The sequence below is a fragment of the Lathyrus oleraceus genome, chromosome 6 (assembly GCF_024323335.1).
Source record: "Lathyrus oleraceus cultivar Zhongwan6 chromosome 6, CAAS_Psat_ZW6_1.0, whole genome shotgun sequence".
NCBI lineage: Eukaryota > Viridiplantae > Streptophyta > Magnoliopsida > Fabales > Fabaceae > Lathyrus > Lathyrus oleraceus.
In genome coordinates, this window is record NC_066584.1 from 501683222 (window position 1) to 501701010 (window position 17789).

At 34.0% G+C, this 17789-nt stretch overlaps 1 protein-coding gene across 3 annotated transcripts; it reads left to right on the plus strand.

Annotated features, from left to right (window-relative positions):
* Window positions 1–110: 110 nt before the first annotated feature.
* On the plus strand, window positions 111–16521 carry LOC127097707 (protein transport protein Sec24-like At4g32640). Of its 3 annotated transcripts, XM_051036199.1 has the most exons (26): window positions 111–340; window positions 489–560; window positions 708–1415; window positions 2098–2331; window positions 2415–2489; window positions 2941–3039; window positions 3625–3736; window positions 4428–4555; window positions 5586–5705; window positions 6846–6926; window positions 9662–9739; window positions 9857–9949; window positions 10672–10726; window positions 11807–11883; window positions 12481–12552; window positions 12694–12777; window positions 13014–13133; window positions 13214–13282; window positions 13603–13680; window positions 13814–13952; window positions 14177–14341; window positions 14750–14895; window positions 15202–15381; window positions 15725–15813; window positions 15929–15960; window positions 16135–16521. In XM_051036199.1, the coding sequence occupies exons 3-26, from the start codon at window positions 732–734 to the stop codon at window positions 16242–16244; spliced, it is 3120 nt and encodes a 1039-aa protein (XP_050892156.1). In that variant the 5' UTR covers window positions 111–340; window positions 489–560; window positions 708–731; the 3' UTR covers window positions 16245–16521. The 3 variants fall into 3 exon arrangements, with proteins under 3 accessions (XP_050892156.1, XP_050892155.1, XP_050892157.1); XM_051036198.1 differs by having other exon boundaries at window positions 489–1415; XM_051036200.1 differs by lacking the exon at window positions 489–560 and having other exon boundaries at window positions 116–340.
* The last annotated feature ends 1268 nt before the right edge of the window (window positions 16522–17789 follow it).

The window sequence follows — 17789 nt, forward strand, 5'->3', positions numbered from 1 at the left end:
AATAAATCCGTGAAAAATCAGTGTACGTATTTGTCTAGTTTTTAGAATAGAAGATAAAAGATACTACTATCAAATCTACCATTTAACCTAATTGAAACAGGAGGAGTATATATCTCCGTTTAATTTTAGATTCCGATATTGAGCGATAAAAAATTGAGTGTAATAAAAAGAAAAAAGAACCCGAAGCAAACGGCGTTACTGAAGAGCGAAACAGGAAAATTGGGCGCTGATATAATAAATAACCAATTACCACTACTCTCTAAAACCCCTCAATCTCACATTCCCGATCTAACATTTTACTCCTCACAATTTCGCAGATTCTCCAGCGATCTCGTTTCAGGTTTTCTCTATTTCCCCTCTTTTTTCATCGCAATTCGCTTCGATCGTGTTTTTCGTTCACTGCATGCAATTCTGTTATTTTCATCGATCGTATTCAATTTTCGAGAATTGTTTCGTTGATCGTTCAATTTATGTTTTTCTTTTTGTAGATTTGGATCGTGTTTTTTGTTAGGCATTAGTTTGATAATCTGTTGAAGAGGAACGAGGATAATTAATTAGAGGTTAGGGGAGTTTGGATTTGATTTCATTGAGTAATTATGGCTGCTCCTGTGCCTCCAGGGGCACCTAGACCCGGAAGCAACACACCTCCCCCTAATTATGTCCCTAATTTTAGAGGTTCTTCTGATGGATTAGCTGATAATATGCAGAATCTGAATCTTAATCGGCCTCCTATGACGTTGAATCCTGGTTCTAGACCTCCGCCATTCGGCCAGCAACCGCCTTTTCCTTCATCCGGTCCCTCGCCGCAGGGGTTCCCGGGTTCGTCGCCTCAGTTTTCGCGACCTGGCCCGCCTCCTGGGACGCTGGGAAGGCCTGCAGGGCCTCCTTCCGGACCTCCAGTTGGTTCCCTTGGAAGGCCTACTGGACCACCTCCTGGTCAACCTTCGCCGTTTGGGTCAAGACCGCCTCCTGGTTCTTTTTCGTCTCCAATGGGTAGTGTTGCAGCACCGCTTTCTGGGGTTCCTCCACCTGTCGGTTCTCCACCTGTTCGTCCACCTGGGCCTCCTCCACAGAATTTTGGTGCTCGGCCAAGTCCAAGTCCCTTTAGCGCTCCGCCAAGTCCAAGTCCTTTTAGTGCTCCGCCAATGAGTGCTCCTCCTGGCATGCCTCCTACTAGTGCACCCATTAACTTAATGAGTAACGGGCCACCGGTGTTTGCTGGTGGGGCTATGCCAGGTCCTCAACACTTTCCAGGTGGCAATGTTCAACAGCCACCGGTTGGACCTCCAACAATGAGAATTCCTCCAGGTCCGGCGGGCCATCCTCAGTCTCCTTATCCCATGGCACCTCAGGGAATAATGCAGCCTCCGAGTTCACCTTTCGCTGCACCTTCTTGGCAAACACAAGCCCAACAGGTACCTATATATTTGAACTTATTGCATTTGGATGTCTTTTTATCTATATTTTCGTAACAGCATTTTGTTGAATTAGTTGACAAAAGTAATACAGCCTACTCTTTTACCACTATGTATGAGGAATAGACTTTTTTCACTATGTTTAAAAGGAAAAAATGGCTGATGCATTATCTTAGCTCAACTAGAGTCTAGAGGTATGTTTGGTTACCCAAATGAAAGGTTCAGCTGTATTTTTGACTCTTAAACAAAAATAAGATTATTTTATGCATTAATGAACAACGCTGCCATGTGTATGCATTGTCATTTCTATATGTAGCTTTTCAATTTATGCTTCAGGCTGGTGTCTGGATGTAAACCTTAATCTGGAAAAATTAGAAGATATGGTTAAGTTGATATATAAATTATCAAAACTCCTATGTTCTCTGTGGGAAAGGCACTAAGCACATCTTTATGTAATTAACTAAATATCTCATAGTGCTTGAGATTAGTGTGCTGTTATCATGTGTATATTTAGACAAACAAATGAGCATTTAGCAATGGTAAAAATCTTATATGCGTAGCTGTCGGCGTGTGATGTTTAATTGTTATCTAATATTTATCATATCTAGCACTTAAATTGTGTTGTAGCCATATGCCTATTCATCTTTTGGAAATCAGTCAATATACTTTTGGAATTCTGTAGGTAGTTCCACCTCCTCCAGTTTCTGGTACTTCACAGCCTCCCAGGATGTTTGGCATGCCACCACCACTGCCAAATCAATCTATGACTACAACTATATCACCCGCTGTTGGTCAAACTGGAGCCCCCATGGCAGGGCCTTCAAAAATCGATCCCAATCAAATTCCAAGGCCCACGCCAGGGTCCACAGTGATCATGCACGACACTCGTCAAGGCAACCAGGCAACCATCCCTCCGGTATTCATCTGAAAAAAGTCTCTGTTATTAAGTCATATGTATATGCCACTACTGCTGTTTGTTCTTATGATCTTTTTGTTCAGCCTGCTACAAGTGATTTTATTGTAAGAGATACGGGCAACTGCAGTCCACGTTACATGAAGTGCACAATCAATCAGGTCATGTTTAATATCTGTGATATATTTTTATCCATGAATAAGTTAATGAAAAATGCTAAGATTTCTTTCTTGCCTGTATGATCTAGCACTTGTTTGTTTGTATAAAGATCTATTTGTGGCTTTTATGTTGCGGCTACTTAAAGATTGCTTTTTTGCATTTGACAATCTCATATATAGAGGGATGGAGGGCTTTATTCGTTTGATGTATTTTTTATGCTTTGGCTTCTGAAGAGGTTTTTTTATTTTTATTATTTTTGCCTAAAAAGAGCGTCATTTTCTTGCCCTGTATTATTTTCTTTCTATAAAAGATTAAATTCTTCTGTTCAAAGTGAATTTTGGTGTTACAGTAATTTTCTGAGATTGGTTATTTCAATTTTGAAAATGTTTAGATTTATGTTATTTCATATTGATTTTCTTTCATTTGCTTTGTTCTTTTTGTTGAATGAAACAGATTCCTTTCACTGCTGATCTTTTGACAACATCAGGAATGCAGTTGGCTATGTTAGTCCAACCTTTGGCGCTTCCACACCCATCCGAGGATCCCATTCAAGTACCAATGATTATTCCTTTGAAGTTTATGCATCTGTCTTTTTCCTTTTAAAAATTTAATAGAATTGTTAGTTGTAGAAGTTTCTATAGCTGTGGGTATTATTTTTTGAAGTTCTACAGTTTTCTTTTTTTTCTTCTAATTATGGAGCATTTGTATAGTAGGGTGACTTTGCATACATTTCACATGTTATTAGTCTTATCTATGTAAATGAAAATTTGAAAATTTTCTTTATCTTTGGCAAATGTTTGATGATGTTTTAAGGATTCATGAAATGACAGCATTTGGAATTCTTTGTTCATATTGTAACTTGCTGTGTTATTCTTATATTTGCTTGTATTTCCTTAGAGAATATTAAAAGTATTTCTCTTCTTTCAAGTATTTTCAATTGTTTATGCTTGAACTAAGAAGATCGGTGGTCAGTGTTGAGCCGATAATTACTTTATTCAAATCATAGTTTGTATATCTGTAGTGGAAGATATACATTATAGGATAAAGTATGTGAACTTTGTGCTCTGTTATTTCTAAAATGTTTCCTTTTAATAAAATTTTGGTGTAATAACTTCTAAATATCTAATGTTGATATAGGTTGTTGATTTTGGAGAGAGTGGTCCGGTCCGTTGCTCACGTTGCAAGGCTTATGTAAATCCCTTTATGAAATTTATTGATCAGGGAAGACGCTTTATCTGCAATTTATGCGGTTAGTACTATAACAGTTGCTCATCCTAATATTAGTTGTGGGTATATACTATGGTATTCTGTTTGGAGATAATTTTTTACATTACATTTCCCTAGAGTAAAGACAAGAATTATAAAATTTTATTGTCATTTACTGGCAAAGTCAGTCAGTGGTTTGTTGAGCATCACCGATCACATTACAAGTTTATGCATATGTTGTACACCTTACTTATTGCTCACTTTTTAAGTGCGATTAATGCTGCTTATGCACTTTTCTTCTTCTTTCTGTTTTGATAGAAGAAATTCATCAAGACAGAGGGAAGTACAAGAAATTGGAGGATAACATGTCCTCTTTAGGTTGAAAAAAGGAAAATAAAGCATCAAAGAAAAATAGGAAACATCATCAGTTAGATAGGTCTGATAGGACGGACATTCAGATTTTCAATGCAGAGATAGCCCTAATCAGTTTCAGCTTGACAATCAAAGAGCAAAGTACCATAGAATCCCCCAGTCCGCTCTCTGAGGCTATGTTGGGCTCTGCGAAAAAATTAGGAGAGAAAGAGTGTGAGAAAAGATAGAGATGAGAGTTAGTGGGTTAGATGTATTATTGGGTATATGAAAAAGGAGAGAAATAGAAAATGATGGGATTATTAAAAAAAATCTTTTTGTGACACAGCCAACCATTTAGCTCTGAATGTACATCTGTTTTGCAGGATTTAGTGATGAAACTCCACGGGACTACCACTGCAATTTAGGTCCAGATGGTCGACGTAGAGATGCTGATGAAAAGCCTGAGCTATGTAAAGGAACGGTTGAGTTTGTTGCTACTAAAGAATTCATGGTTAGTTTATTTGTTAACTATTCAGGGCTACATGAAGATGGATTTGTTGTATATTTCTGTTATTGAGTTGTTCATCATCAGGAGCATACAAATTTAAATAATTTGAATGTGCCAAATTTGCTTAATTTGGGATGATATCTAGCCCACAAAGATTCAAACCATGATCTCTCGACCTTATGAATCAGTAATCTTCATGACTGGCTGTTGAATGTCAATCCTTTTGTGAAAAATCCAAGTTGAAGAAAAAGAAACTGAACTTCATTTATTGGACGCCTAAGTGTAAATAAGTGAAATTTAAATGTTTGTTGTGTTAAATTAAGTATAGCAATTATGAATGTTGATATTAGGATTTAGTACCATTGGATGATCTTGTTACATGAAGAAGGATTAGTGTGATACTGCGCTGTAGGAAAAAAATTAATAGGTTAATGGAGAATGGTCCTTCATAAATAGGATAACCACTGATCTTTACTCTTCACCAGTAGTAATTTAGTTATTTATTTTTCCATTGCTTGAGAACAGTTCGGTATTCTCCTAGGATTTATACAATAAGTGCGAACTAAATACGAAAATTAGGCACAATATCATTTAAGTAGATAAAGCCCAACCCTATATTTCAATTCATAAAAGATGCTTCTAGACTAAAATTATGAATTTAATAACTAGCAGCTTACCAAACCTAATAATTCTCAAGCAAATTTGTTTTCCTAATATAGCTCGTAGAAAATTTATCTGTCTCACAGTCAACACCAAATCAAATGTTGAGGCAATTTGTCTATAGGCTTATTGATTTTGATGCTATTGTTGGCCATTATACATGGCTGTTTGCTCATATATAGTCAAGTTTATTTGGTCCGTTTGTATGCTGGGTTAATAAAGTATAGTTAATTATTTGATGGCCTAAATTTATGTTATGGCTCTAAGATGATATACAAGGTAAGCAGTTTATGCTTTGTTTGGAGTACATTGTTTCTTCTGTCATCCTTAACTGTCCTGTGATGAGTGGTGTCCGATTTACTATTTTGTGTAGGTCCGTGAGCCAATGCCTGCTGTGTACTTCTTTCTTGTTGATGTATCAATGAATGCTGTTCAAACTGGTGCAACAGCGGCAGCTTGCAGTGCCATAAATCAAGTTATTGCGGACCTTCCTGTGAGTTCTAACTGTAAACAACTTATCAACTATTTATACATAATAATATATGTGAAGCATAACTTTTTCATTTGTTTGATTGGTTCGACCATATCCTTTTGTTATAATCCATTTAGATTGGTGCTTTAACATAACGAGACAAAACCTTTCAGATTTGTCCTCCTCTCTGCTCCTGCTTCCAAAACAAAAATGAAATAAACTTAATGAACTGTTTAAATTGAATGGGGTGATATGAAAAATCAGTTTCCCACCAAGTTGGTTACACTTTATTATAATAGCATAACTATTATTTCTGCAATTTATTGATGTGTATTGTCTTATGTGAGCTATTTGATCTTTTGGTCTAAATATTATGTTAATTTTATAAGCACATCTTTGATGAAGATCTCATAACACACTATCAATGCTATGCTTGTATGACCATTTACAAGTCTGTTTATAATTCTAGTTAGATAAACTCCAAAGAGCACATTTGACACACATGAATTACAAATACCTTCTTGCCCATTCTACGGGATGAGGATTCCTATATTTGGTATGACATGAGAATGATGTGATTATTGACAATCAGGAATGAGTGAACTTAATTTTATTTTATCCTTTTTATCTTCATTATATAGTTATGATCTCATTCATCTTGTGCTTAACATTCTCCATAATGGTTTAGACTATAGATGTTAACATTAAATTCTTATTAGGGCCAAACTGAATGAGATAGTGGGGTGACTAAAAAAGGGAGAAACATGTGCGCATACGTGAATGTGTGTATCAATTTTTTGGTTAATTGTTTCTCAGTTAATGAGTGAGACCATATTAGGGATTTTGAGATGTAGCATATTGTATCTTTTTATGCAATTATGCAATTTTTTATGTTTATATATATATATATATATATATATATATATATATATATATATATATATATATATATATATATATATATATATTACAGAATATTTTTAGCTTTTTTTTTTTCACTCCTTTTGACAAATCTCTATTTTTTTTACATATCTGACTCAATTTCTAGGACTCTTTTTATATTGATTTAAAATTTAGGCGGTGCGACCAGAGATTCTGGCAAATACATTATTTTGTTTGACATTCACTTCATAACTAGAATTTTCTGTCTTATTGCTACAGGAAGGTCCTCGTACACAGGTGGGAGTTGCGACGTTTGACTCAACAATTCATTTTTACAACTTGAAACGTGCATTGCAGCAGGTAGCAGCACATAAGTACCCAACTAAACATACTGAATTTACCGCTTTTAGTTTTGGAAGATTTATGATAGAAACTTATACCGAACAATAAAATTTAATAGTAATTATAATGAGTTCCCAAGAAATTCGAGAGTCTTGGATCTCTCCCTTCCCAAAATGTTCGAGAGTTGGGTCTCTCCCAATAACCACTTACTAATTCCCCAGATAATAAACTCTTCCCTATCTTCGCCGATATATTCTAAACATAAACACAGAAATAACTCTGCACTAACCGCTCTTAATAGTATCATAACTCTCCACCGACCACTCTTAATAATATAATAATTGCTATTTAAAAACATAATTGTTAAGTCATATGAAAAGTCTAACAATACTCCGCCCCTAAAGATTCACCTTGTCCTCAAGGTGAAAGAAATACACAGTAGAAAAATGTATCCTCTTGGATCCCAAAATTTGAAACAGAAAAATTGAGTTGTACATGAAATAGGAAAATTTTCCTTAAGATCAAATTTGCTTGCTAATGGCAGTCCTCTCGTGAACAGTTGTTGGTGTGATGGCGATACCAGCAGTCGAACTTTCTCGTTACCAGACTTTATCTTAGGAATATCAGTAAACACTACCGTGCCATGTCGGGTGGTTTTGACAATGGAGGTTGTTGGCCTAAGTCTAACCATTCTGGTAGTGTCCTCTCATTTGGTTCCTCATTCTCTATTGAATCAATTTCTGATCCAAATATCTTGAGAATTGCATCTTTAAAATTTCCCCAAGTGGAACTTGGATTGACCAAAATCCATAATTTGTACCGTGTGAGGACTTTACCACTCTCATCTACTGTGCAATTTTTAGTATTTGATCTTCTTTTTTACATACACCCCTTGCATCAAAATATTTCTCAACCTTAATCGTCCATCCAACAGCATCCTTTCGTTCAAAGATTGGTACTTTTAATCGGAACTCTTTGAGTTCTCTTCTCCAATCTCTAATCTCTTTCAATTCAACACTTCATCAACAAGGTCAAGCATTCCTTCCATTCTTGATGACAACTCCATTTTTTCTCTGTTTTTTATTTTATTTCCTCTCCCGTATCAGAAGTGCTCTGATACAAGTTGATAGAAACTGAATTCAAACAATAAAATTTAATAGTAATTATAATGAGTTTCCAAGAAATTCGAGAGTCTTGGATCTCTCCGTTCCCAAATGTTCGAGAGTTTGGTCTCTCCCAATAACCACTCACTAATTCCCCAGATAATAAACTCTTCCCTATCTTCCCTTATATATTCTAAACATAAACACAAAAATAACTCTGCACTAACCACTCTTAATAGTATCATAACTCTCCACTGACCACTCTTAATAATATAAATTTTTTTATTTAAAAACATAATTGCTAAGTCATATGAAAAGTGCAACAATTTACTTTCAAACTCATGTTTTCATTTGTTACAAGGGACGAATGTTGCTTTAGGCATTAATTTCAATGCTTCTGCTTGGTGTCTAGGAAACTGAGCGGTTATATTGCAGTTGTTTGATTCTGTTTTTGTGTGTTTCAGATTAGTGGTGGAAACAGTGGTTTTCTTTTTTTGTTATTATTATTATTATTATTATTATTATCTAGGTTGTCAATAGGGTGCTATAGCGGCATAGCGTGGTGGCACGACCCCTCACTGCTACGCTATTGACGATAGTGGTATAGCGGCCTCAAATAGCGGTTCCGTAGCGGCGCTATAGCAGTGCCATCGTGGTTTGATGGCTGCTATGCTCAATTTTGGGCAAATTTGTAAACCTTAATATTATTTTTTGGGGTCTATTTATCTTCCCCATCCTTTTATTGACCTAATATTTAACCCCATGTGTAATGCTTCTTCGGTCCCACTGTTCTTTTTTCTTCATTTTCTTCACCGTGCTTCCAGGCCTTTGCCGTTTTCAACTGTGCTTCACTGTTCGCCTCCGCTTTCATATGTTTCTTTGTCGTTCGCCTTCGTTCTCCTCTGCTTCTTCACCATTCGCTTCTGTTCTGTTTCTCCTTGCTCTGTTTCTCTTCAAAGTTTTGTAACATACTATTGAACTGTTTTGCTCTGTTTCTTCTCTCTTCTTTCTCTTATAGCCCGCTTTAATAACAATGATTTAAGCGATCATATTCTCCTCAACAATATTGATGAATGTTATGAATGATTGCAATAAAATGAGAGTGAAAATGGAATATTGAAGATGATTTGGTTTTGGGAAGTTGTTGGTAATTCAATTGAGGCTAATGAATCAACAAGAGTTACTAGACATCAATCTAGACTTGCTACAACAGTGTCTGATGGAGATGAGGAGTTGGAGGTGCAAAAACAAGAGTTTGAATCAAGTGATGAACAAGATAATATTAATGTGGTGGAACTTAGAAGTGAAGATATGAGGAAAACGCGATGTGATTTAGAAATTTCATTTTGTTTATGTTTAGAACTTGGTTTAGTCATTTTGAATACTTCTATAATTTGATTTCTATGAGAACTCATTTTGATGGATATGCGTGGCTCTCCGAGGTTAACAACCTAGATTATGATTATTTTTATTATTATTATTTTTAACTTGGGACTGAATTGTGAAATTTAGATTATAGTAAGTATTCCTTTGCAACTTGTTAGATACAGTGCCAGTTACTTAAGTAACCTAGTTTAGATATCTAGCTCTTCGGAATTATGGTTTTATGGAAATGAGTCTTAGGCTAATTTTGAAATTTAAATTTTGTAGCCGCTGATGCTCATTGTTCCTGATGTCCAAGATGTTTATACTCCTTTGCAAACTGATGTAATTGTTCCACTACCTGAGGTTAGTTTCAAATATTTCCCTACTTGCAGAAGGTTACTTGATAAGTTGATTATTATGTTTTATTTCTTATGTTTGGTTTAACCATATGGTTAATTGGTTTTCTTCTTTTCTGGTTAGTGCCGTCAACATTTAGAATTACTTCTTGAAAGCATTCCTACTATGTTCCAAAGTAATAGAACTTCTGAATCGGCCTTTGGTGCAGCAATCAAGGTATTGCATTTTGCTTTAATGTTATAATAATTGTCTCACTGTATTGTTTTTAAAGTTTTATTTTTATTTTTTATGTTGTTTGCTGAGATGGTTATAGAGATGAAATAAACCTATTTTCTTCAATGTTCATGTAACTTTTTGCTATAACTTCACTCTGTAGATTCTTCATCTTTTTCGCGGCTTTTCTGCTTTTCTGAGGTTTATTTACACTCCTCACCAACCTTTTCTTTGTTGTATGTAGAGTGTCTTTATGATGCATAACACTTGATTGTTTGAAAATATATGTTTCTATTTTGGAAAATGAATACAAAAGGGAGAGACGTTTCAAAGGACTCCCTTTCATGAAAGGATTTCACGATTGAACACTTGCTTAGTTCCCTTTCATGGACTGGCCCACTTGATTTCTGGGTCCCATCCTTATTTCTCTTGTTTAGTTTCTCCTTATTGGGAGCCAAGTGCTAAAAGGTTACAGGCCAATCCCTCATCTGGCCCTTACTCACACTGCACTCTTTGCTTCGGCTATGTATTCCCCTAATAGCATTTGTAATTCTCTCAACCTATCTCGTTGTAACGAAAGGATTCCTATCAGGTTATCTTTGGCATTTGTTATTACTTACTGTCTTCTCACTGAGGTTGACAACTTGACATGCATTCCTCTATCCAAACCAATACCTGTATACGAAGAATATTAATGCTCATATACCTTTGATTTCTTATTTTAGGCAGCTTTCCTTGCAATGAAAGACACTGGAGGAAAGCTTATGGTTTTCCAGTCAGGTGTGGTTCTCAACTACTATACTTAACTTAATTGATATTTATATCATATAATTGTTTCTACTAGCATCATGAATGGAGGAACATAAAAATCTTGTTATGAACATGCATACACATGCACATTTGTTACTTGACCAATTCATTTCTGGATTTATCTAACTTGAGTAAAAGTGAGTATCTAAATATAATGGAAGTTACTAGTATTAAGGACGTCACAATTTTCTACTATAGTGCCATACCACGATTTAAAATGAAATAAAGAAAAGAAAATTCTTAAGGATAAAAAATGAGTAATATGCATTGTTGATATAACACAAGAAGTGATATGCATTGGCTTTATCCAAAAGTTTTTGTTGTCTTAAAAGCCCATTCACATCTTTCAAAAGTAATATGTCCTGCCCAGAATTGTTCATTTAATTACTTTTTGAACAAACTTTATTATTATACAGTTCTGTTCCCATTATTTTTGTCTGGACTTGGTGGTTGCATCATTTTTTTTAATGTTTGATTCGGTCATATCTTTAATACATGTTCAGCTTCTTGTCATCATTTTGCTTTTGTCTATGCCGATCTCTTTCTCTCATCTTTTTTCTATAATGTTATCTGTGTTTTATTTTTTGGCTCATGGATGAGTTTCTTTCGTGTTCCTCTGTTTATTTGATAGAAAGATGGATCAAGTGGTGGGCCTGGATAGTGGGCCCAAACCAAAGGTTTGGAGGGTTTACAAGAGAAGTAAAAGAATAAAAGAATAAAAGAAATAATCATAGGAGTTGTTAGAGTTATTATAGGAATTAGTTATTACAGAAGTTTGTTATTTTAATTAGGGGGGTTTGTTTCGATAAAATAGGAATAAGCTTGTGGCTATAAAAGAGGACAGAAAGGTAGGATTTAGGTATCAAGGAAATCAATTAGGATTCACCATCTTGGTGAGGGAAGCACTGTGTGCTTAGGGGCTGATTGGTATTCACCATCAGTTGTTACTTTCATTATTATTTTACAATCGATTCATTCTTTTATTATTCCATTCAATTATTCTCTATTTCTCCCATATATTCATATAAGAACCAACATTATTTTTGTCAGTCTTGCCATCTATTGGCATTGGTGCCCTTTCTGCGCGCGAAGCCGAAGGGAGAACCAACATCTCTGCAGGGGAAAAGGTATTCATCACAAGTTGGTTGTTTGCATTGTTGGATTCTTATCTTTTTTTCTTGTTGAAAATATTTCAGTTTGTTGTTTTTTATATTTAAAAATTCAATTATGGCATTTTCTTGTTATTTGAAAAATTTTATATTTAAAAATTCTATTATGGCATTTTCTTGTTATTATAAACTTGAGCTTGTAAGACGGTGACATGGGATTAGTTCCATATATTTAAAAATCCCATTGTTTATTAGCTGTAAAATTGTAACAGTGATCAAATTTAATATTAGACATTTGATTTACACCAGTGAAAATTTAAAGTATTCATCGGCTAATAGAGTAGTTTACTAATATGCCCTTCATTTTATTTTTCTATTCTGTTTTGCTGAGCTGTCAGCTTTGTTAGTGGTGTGCTGTTAGCTTGTTATGCGCCTCACACCTTTCTGTTTTGGATTACATGGATATATATTGTAGCCTCTTGTATTACTGTTCATCACATAATACAATGAGAGTTTCTTTTCATTCTCTCTCTTTACCTAATTCTATCATCGGCATATTACATTAAATTATACAAGTGCAGATGCTGATCGGTTTTTGTATATATTGAATTTCAGGAAGCACATAAATTACTTCAACCATCAGATAAAACATTGAAGGAATTAGCAGTTGAACTTGCTGAGTATCAGGTCTATCTTGAGTTCTTTTGGTTTGATTTTGTTTAGGCATTACTTTTCTGTCCAATTGAAGTATTTAGTTGATTTATCTTGTGAGCTTGATGAGCAGCCTGTTGTGGATGGTTAAAGTACAATAATTTTGCAATGTTGTAGGTTTGTGTTGATGTATTTGTGACTACTCAGACTTATGTTGATATTGCTTCCATATCGGCCATCCCACGAACGACTGGTGGACAGGTATACGTTAATGCTTAATGTATCTGTTGTTTAAGTGAATATCCAATCACTGTTTTATTTTTGCTTCCATATGGCTTTCATTGTATTTTATGTTAAAAGGGTGAATATTTTATTTATACTGTACTATTTTTCTTGTGTAAAGCATTTTACATAAAAAACTAGGTATATGCCATGCAAATAAATGTATGTGATGCATACATCAGAATTTTAAATGTTAAACTTCTCATGTTTTTCAGGTTTATTATTATTACCCATTCTCAGCTCTTTCTGATCCTGCAAAGCTTTACAACGATCTTAGATGGAATGTCACTAGGCCACAAGGTTTTGAGGCTGTAATGCGTGTGAGATGCAGTCAGGTAGTCTGCATGATTCACTTTCTTTCATACCTTATCATGCAACATATCATCTCTACAATTTTCATTTTATTTTTTGTCAGGGCATCCAAGTACAAGAATATTATGGCAACTTTTGCAAACGTATCCCAACAGATGTTGACTTACCTGGGGTAAGTATTATTTTCTAGATGCTGGATATAGTTATATTCGTGTGTATATATGGGACCTTAAACATATGTTTATCTGGGTGTAGAAATATTCCTAACTATTTCTTATTTAATTCCACTTATTTCATCTGCAATAATAACCAATGTTGCATTGATCTTTGAAACGGACAACTAAGTAAAAACAGTTTTTTCTACCAAAGTGATAGTTAAAGAGAAACAAGGATGGTACTTATTAGCAGTACCACGCCATTATTATGTTGACCAAAACTACTTGGCTTTCTTAAAACAAACTCATGTATTCAACCTGTTTTTTTTTTTTGCAGATTGACTGTGACAAAACCTTCATGGTGACTTTGAAACATGATGATAAGTTACAGGATGGATCAGAATGTGCCTTTCAGGTATTAAGGAAGTTGGATATCTACTTTATCCCAAGTAGTTTATGATCTTCGCATTACCTGATGTTAGTCTTGGAAAAACTTTAGTCACTTGAAGTATCATTTTATTAATTACATGTTCTTTTTCATTATTTAGTGTGCTCTTCTATACACAACTGTGTATGGCCAAAGAAGAATACGTGTCATAACCTTATCTCTGCCTGTCACAAGTATGCTCAGTAATCTATTCCGTGCAGCTGACTTGGATACTCAATTTTGCTGTTTCTTAAAGCAAGGTATCTCATTTATCAGCAACATGCATCGTCGTTGTGATTATTCTGTTTTTGAATATTGTTGCTTTCGACTATACGTTGACTATTAGCAACTCTATTAAATTTTGTTCTCATTATATATCATACCTGTTGTTTCTGTGGCGTTGTCATCCTGTACATATTTTACAGCATATGTTTGTAGGTATACTTTTGGATAAAAGAATTTTAACACCTTTTTTTTTGTGTAGCTGCTAGTGAGATCCCTTCAAAGCCACTTCCTCTTGTTCGGGAGCAAGTGACAAACCTTTGCACCAATGCACTATATTCATATCGTAAATTTTGCGCTACGGTGTCCTCATCTGGACAACTTATTCTTCCGGAGGCCCTAAAGCTTTTGCCCCTGTACACACTTGGTATGTGGTGATTTATAATGCATATTTGGCAGGAATTTTATGACGAACAATGCTGTGAAAGTTAAGGTTTTATTTCTTATAGTTTATTTGTGTATTAGCATAAAATGTCCAAGTAACATTTCTACCTTGCATTCAAACAGTTTGCCTTTAATCAATTTGTTTGTTTATTTTTGCTTCTTCACTTCTGCATTTATATGCTAGTTCCTTATTCCAGTCCTTCTGTTTTGAAGCAATGTCTTGTTTTTTGCTGGGATTTGAGGATGACTGTGAAAGCTTATATACATTTGCTTATTTTGTTAATGGTCAATCCATATTTTTGAAATCCAGAATGTTTGATGTTTGGAGCTATGTGTTTCAGAAGGGCCAGTTAGAATTGGGTGCTAATTTTACTTTTCATTTCTTTTTCAGCGTTAACTAAGAGTACAGGGTTGAGAACAGATGGAAAGATAGATGAACGGTCATTTTGGATAAATTATGTGTCCTCTCTATCTGCTCCATTGGCAATACCGCTTGTGTATCCTAGGATGGTGGCTGTCCATGACCTTGACTCAAAGGTATATATTAATTAATCAATGTTTGATGTTCCATATTGTGTTTTATCAAGTACTTAAAGTGCTTATTCAGATACCAAAATTTGATGATGTATCATATTTTGAAGAGGATGAGTTTAATTTTAAAATGTGTCTAGTACATGTTACTATTTGAATAGGAAAACGTGTCAGCATAGTAAGCCATGTAATGGAAAGGTTAAATGTTTTTTTTTGTGACAAGATAACATGTTTAAGACTATTGTTCATTAAGCCTGATCTCATATTTATAATACTTCTTGAGACACTAATATCATTTTTGCAAAATTGCAGGAAGAGGAAGAATCTGTTATTCCTTCCTTCCTACCTCTTTCTAGTGAACACATTAGTGATGATGGAATATATCTTCTTGAGAATGGTCATGATTGTTTAATATATGCTGGAGAGTCTGTGAATCCAGACATTGTGCGGAAACTGTTTGGTGTTTCTACAGTTGATGAAATTCCTACTCATGTAATTTCCCTCTATATCACGATCCTGGTATTTTAAAGATTACTTGATTGATTTTTTCCAGTACTGTGTTGTTCAGAACTTGCAATGCAAAGTTGACAATTGTAGCTGGGTTTGGATTAATTTTTAACTTATTGGAACATTTCAATTTTTAGTCATGGTTCTCTACTTAGGAAAAAGTGTTTATAATTTATAGGGGTTTATTGTTAAATAAATGAGCATTTGAAAAGAACTTATGTGAGATGCTTTATTTTAGTAAACCATAGTTATTGCAAGATTCTTTTTATATTATTTTTCATGTGTTTTTATGAAATGTTTATCTAAAGTGACTCTTTTGTTTTCTCAGTTTGTATTGCAACAATTTGACAATACACTGTCAAAGAAGTTAAATGAAGTGGTGAATGAGATTCGGCGGCAAAGATTTTGCTACCTCCGGTAAGCTAATTGTTTTGACTATTATATCATATATTGAACCCTGTTGAGCAATCTTCCATGTCATTTACTGACTAAACAATGTGTAATTTTTTTGTTAATTTATTAAATCTGGCAGGCTTAAGCTCTGCAGGAAAGGCGATCCATCAGGTCAGTGCATTAGAATGATTGCTTAAACTCCATTGCTTAATACATGATGGATTTTTAATTATTTTTACGAACATATTAAAATTAATTATTGATGAAAGAAAACTGTGGATAATTGTTAAGGTAAACCTTGTTCTGTTCTTTTCAACTTAACTTATCTTACTTGTTGTCCATCAGGAATGTTATTCTTCTCGTATATGATAGAAGACAAGAGCGCAGGTGGCTTCTCATATGTAGAGTTTCTTATCCATGTTCATAGGCAAATCCAGAATAAAATGGCATCATAATGAGTATATATGCCAGCTTCATTTTTGCAAGCTTTTGGACCTAAATGGTAGAGCAAACCCCAAGTCCCCAATGATGGGTGAGAGATTCTGCATATTTATGTGCATTCTTAGTTTACTTGCGTTTGTCAGGAAAATCAGACAACACAAGATTTTGTTATTTATGTTAATTAATGTACATGTACTATAAGTTAATTGTTGTGATAGTTGGATCTCTTTTCTTCTTCTGGGGTTGACAAATCAAATTTTATGAGCAATTGTGTTTTTATGTGGAACATTATATGCTAATGGCTTTTTCATTTTAATAAATTTGAAGAGTTAGAAGCGGTAAAATAAAAACCAATTTTTACTTAGATGAATGGATTGATATTTGTATTCAATTGTATGTTAAAAAGTACAATTGATACCATAAGCACGTCCTTGTATTTATGGAAGAAAACATAGAATCAATCCAGTTATGAAAAGTGATATTGTATTGGCGATTGTAACATAATGGAGAATTCTTGAGAGAAGTGAATTGTGCTGACATCCGGAATATACCTTACTATTACAAAATCAAAAGTGATTTCAAACAAAAGATGAAGTAAAATACAAATTACCATAAATATTTTATCACATACCCAAAATATGTAAAATTAGTTCGATAATATAAATCTAATATGAAATTTCATGATCAAAAGATGGTTTAGGATATTTCAAACATCTTTATTTTGTTACTGTCGCATCCACCTCGTTCAGACCGCTGTTGTGTAATATTAAAATGCATTTCACATAACTCTTAAATCTCCATTTGTCTTTAGTTCAATTTTGTTGAACTTCATCTTAACTTTGTTATCTATTGAGAGGATTCATGTTGTTGAAGTAAACATGTGTGAGATGTCAAAATTTAGACATTTCGAGATATTTTTGTTGGCAACTTACAAAAGCAATTGTGGCTCAGGGGATATTCCAAAACTTGAAATTTGGATTCAAAGATTCAATCAAATATAAATAAGGGGTTTGTATGGATATATATATGCTGACGGTTTGAATGACACAAAAATATGATTTGTATTAAAATTTGGATTCATCGTGATTTGTATTAAAATCTGGATTCATCAATTACAAAAGTTGCTCAAACAAACAAAATATAGGTTTCAACAGTCAAAATTTTAAGTCCAATTTTAATACAAGTAATGTTAGATATACAATAATATACATTAACATGTATTTGAATTACATCGTTGAAAATAACAATCCAATATTACATATAAAAAATGTGTCATCAATTAAATGCATTGTAAAATAAAACTAAAATACATTAAAAAATGTGTCACCACCTAAATCTGTATCTATTGGTACACTTGCATAATATTTGTCATACTTTCAGGTTTTTTCTTTTTCAGAGTGGATAATATATTTTTGCACTGAGATTAATTTCTTCTCTTCAGAATTCAGACGACATACAAATGATAGACTAACTTGTGACACAAATCATGATTATATATACCACAAATTACATTAAATATCCATGTATTATTTTCCTTGAGATACTCACAAATTAAAAAG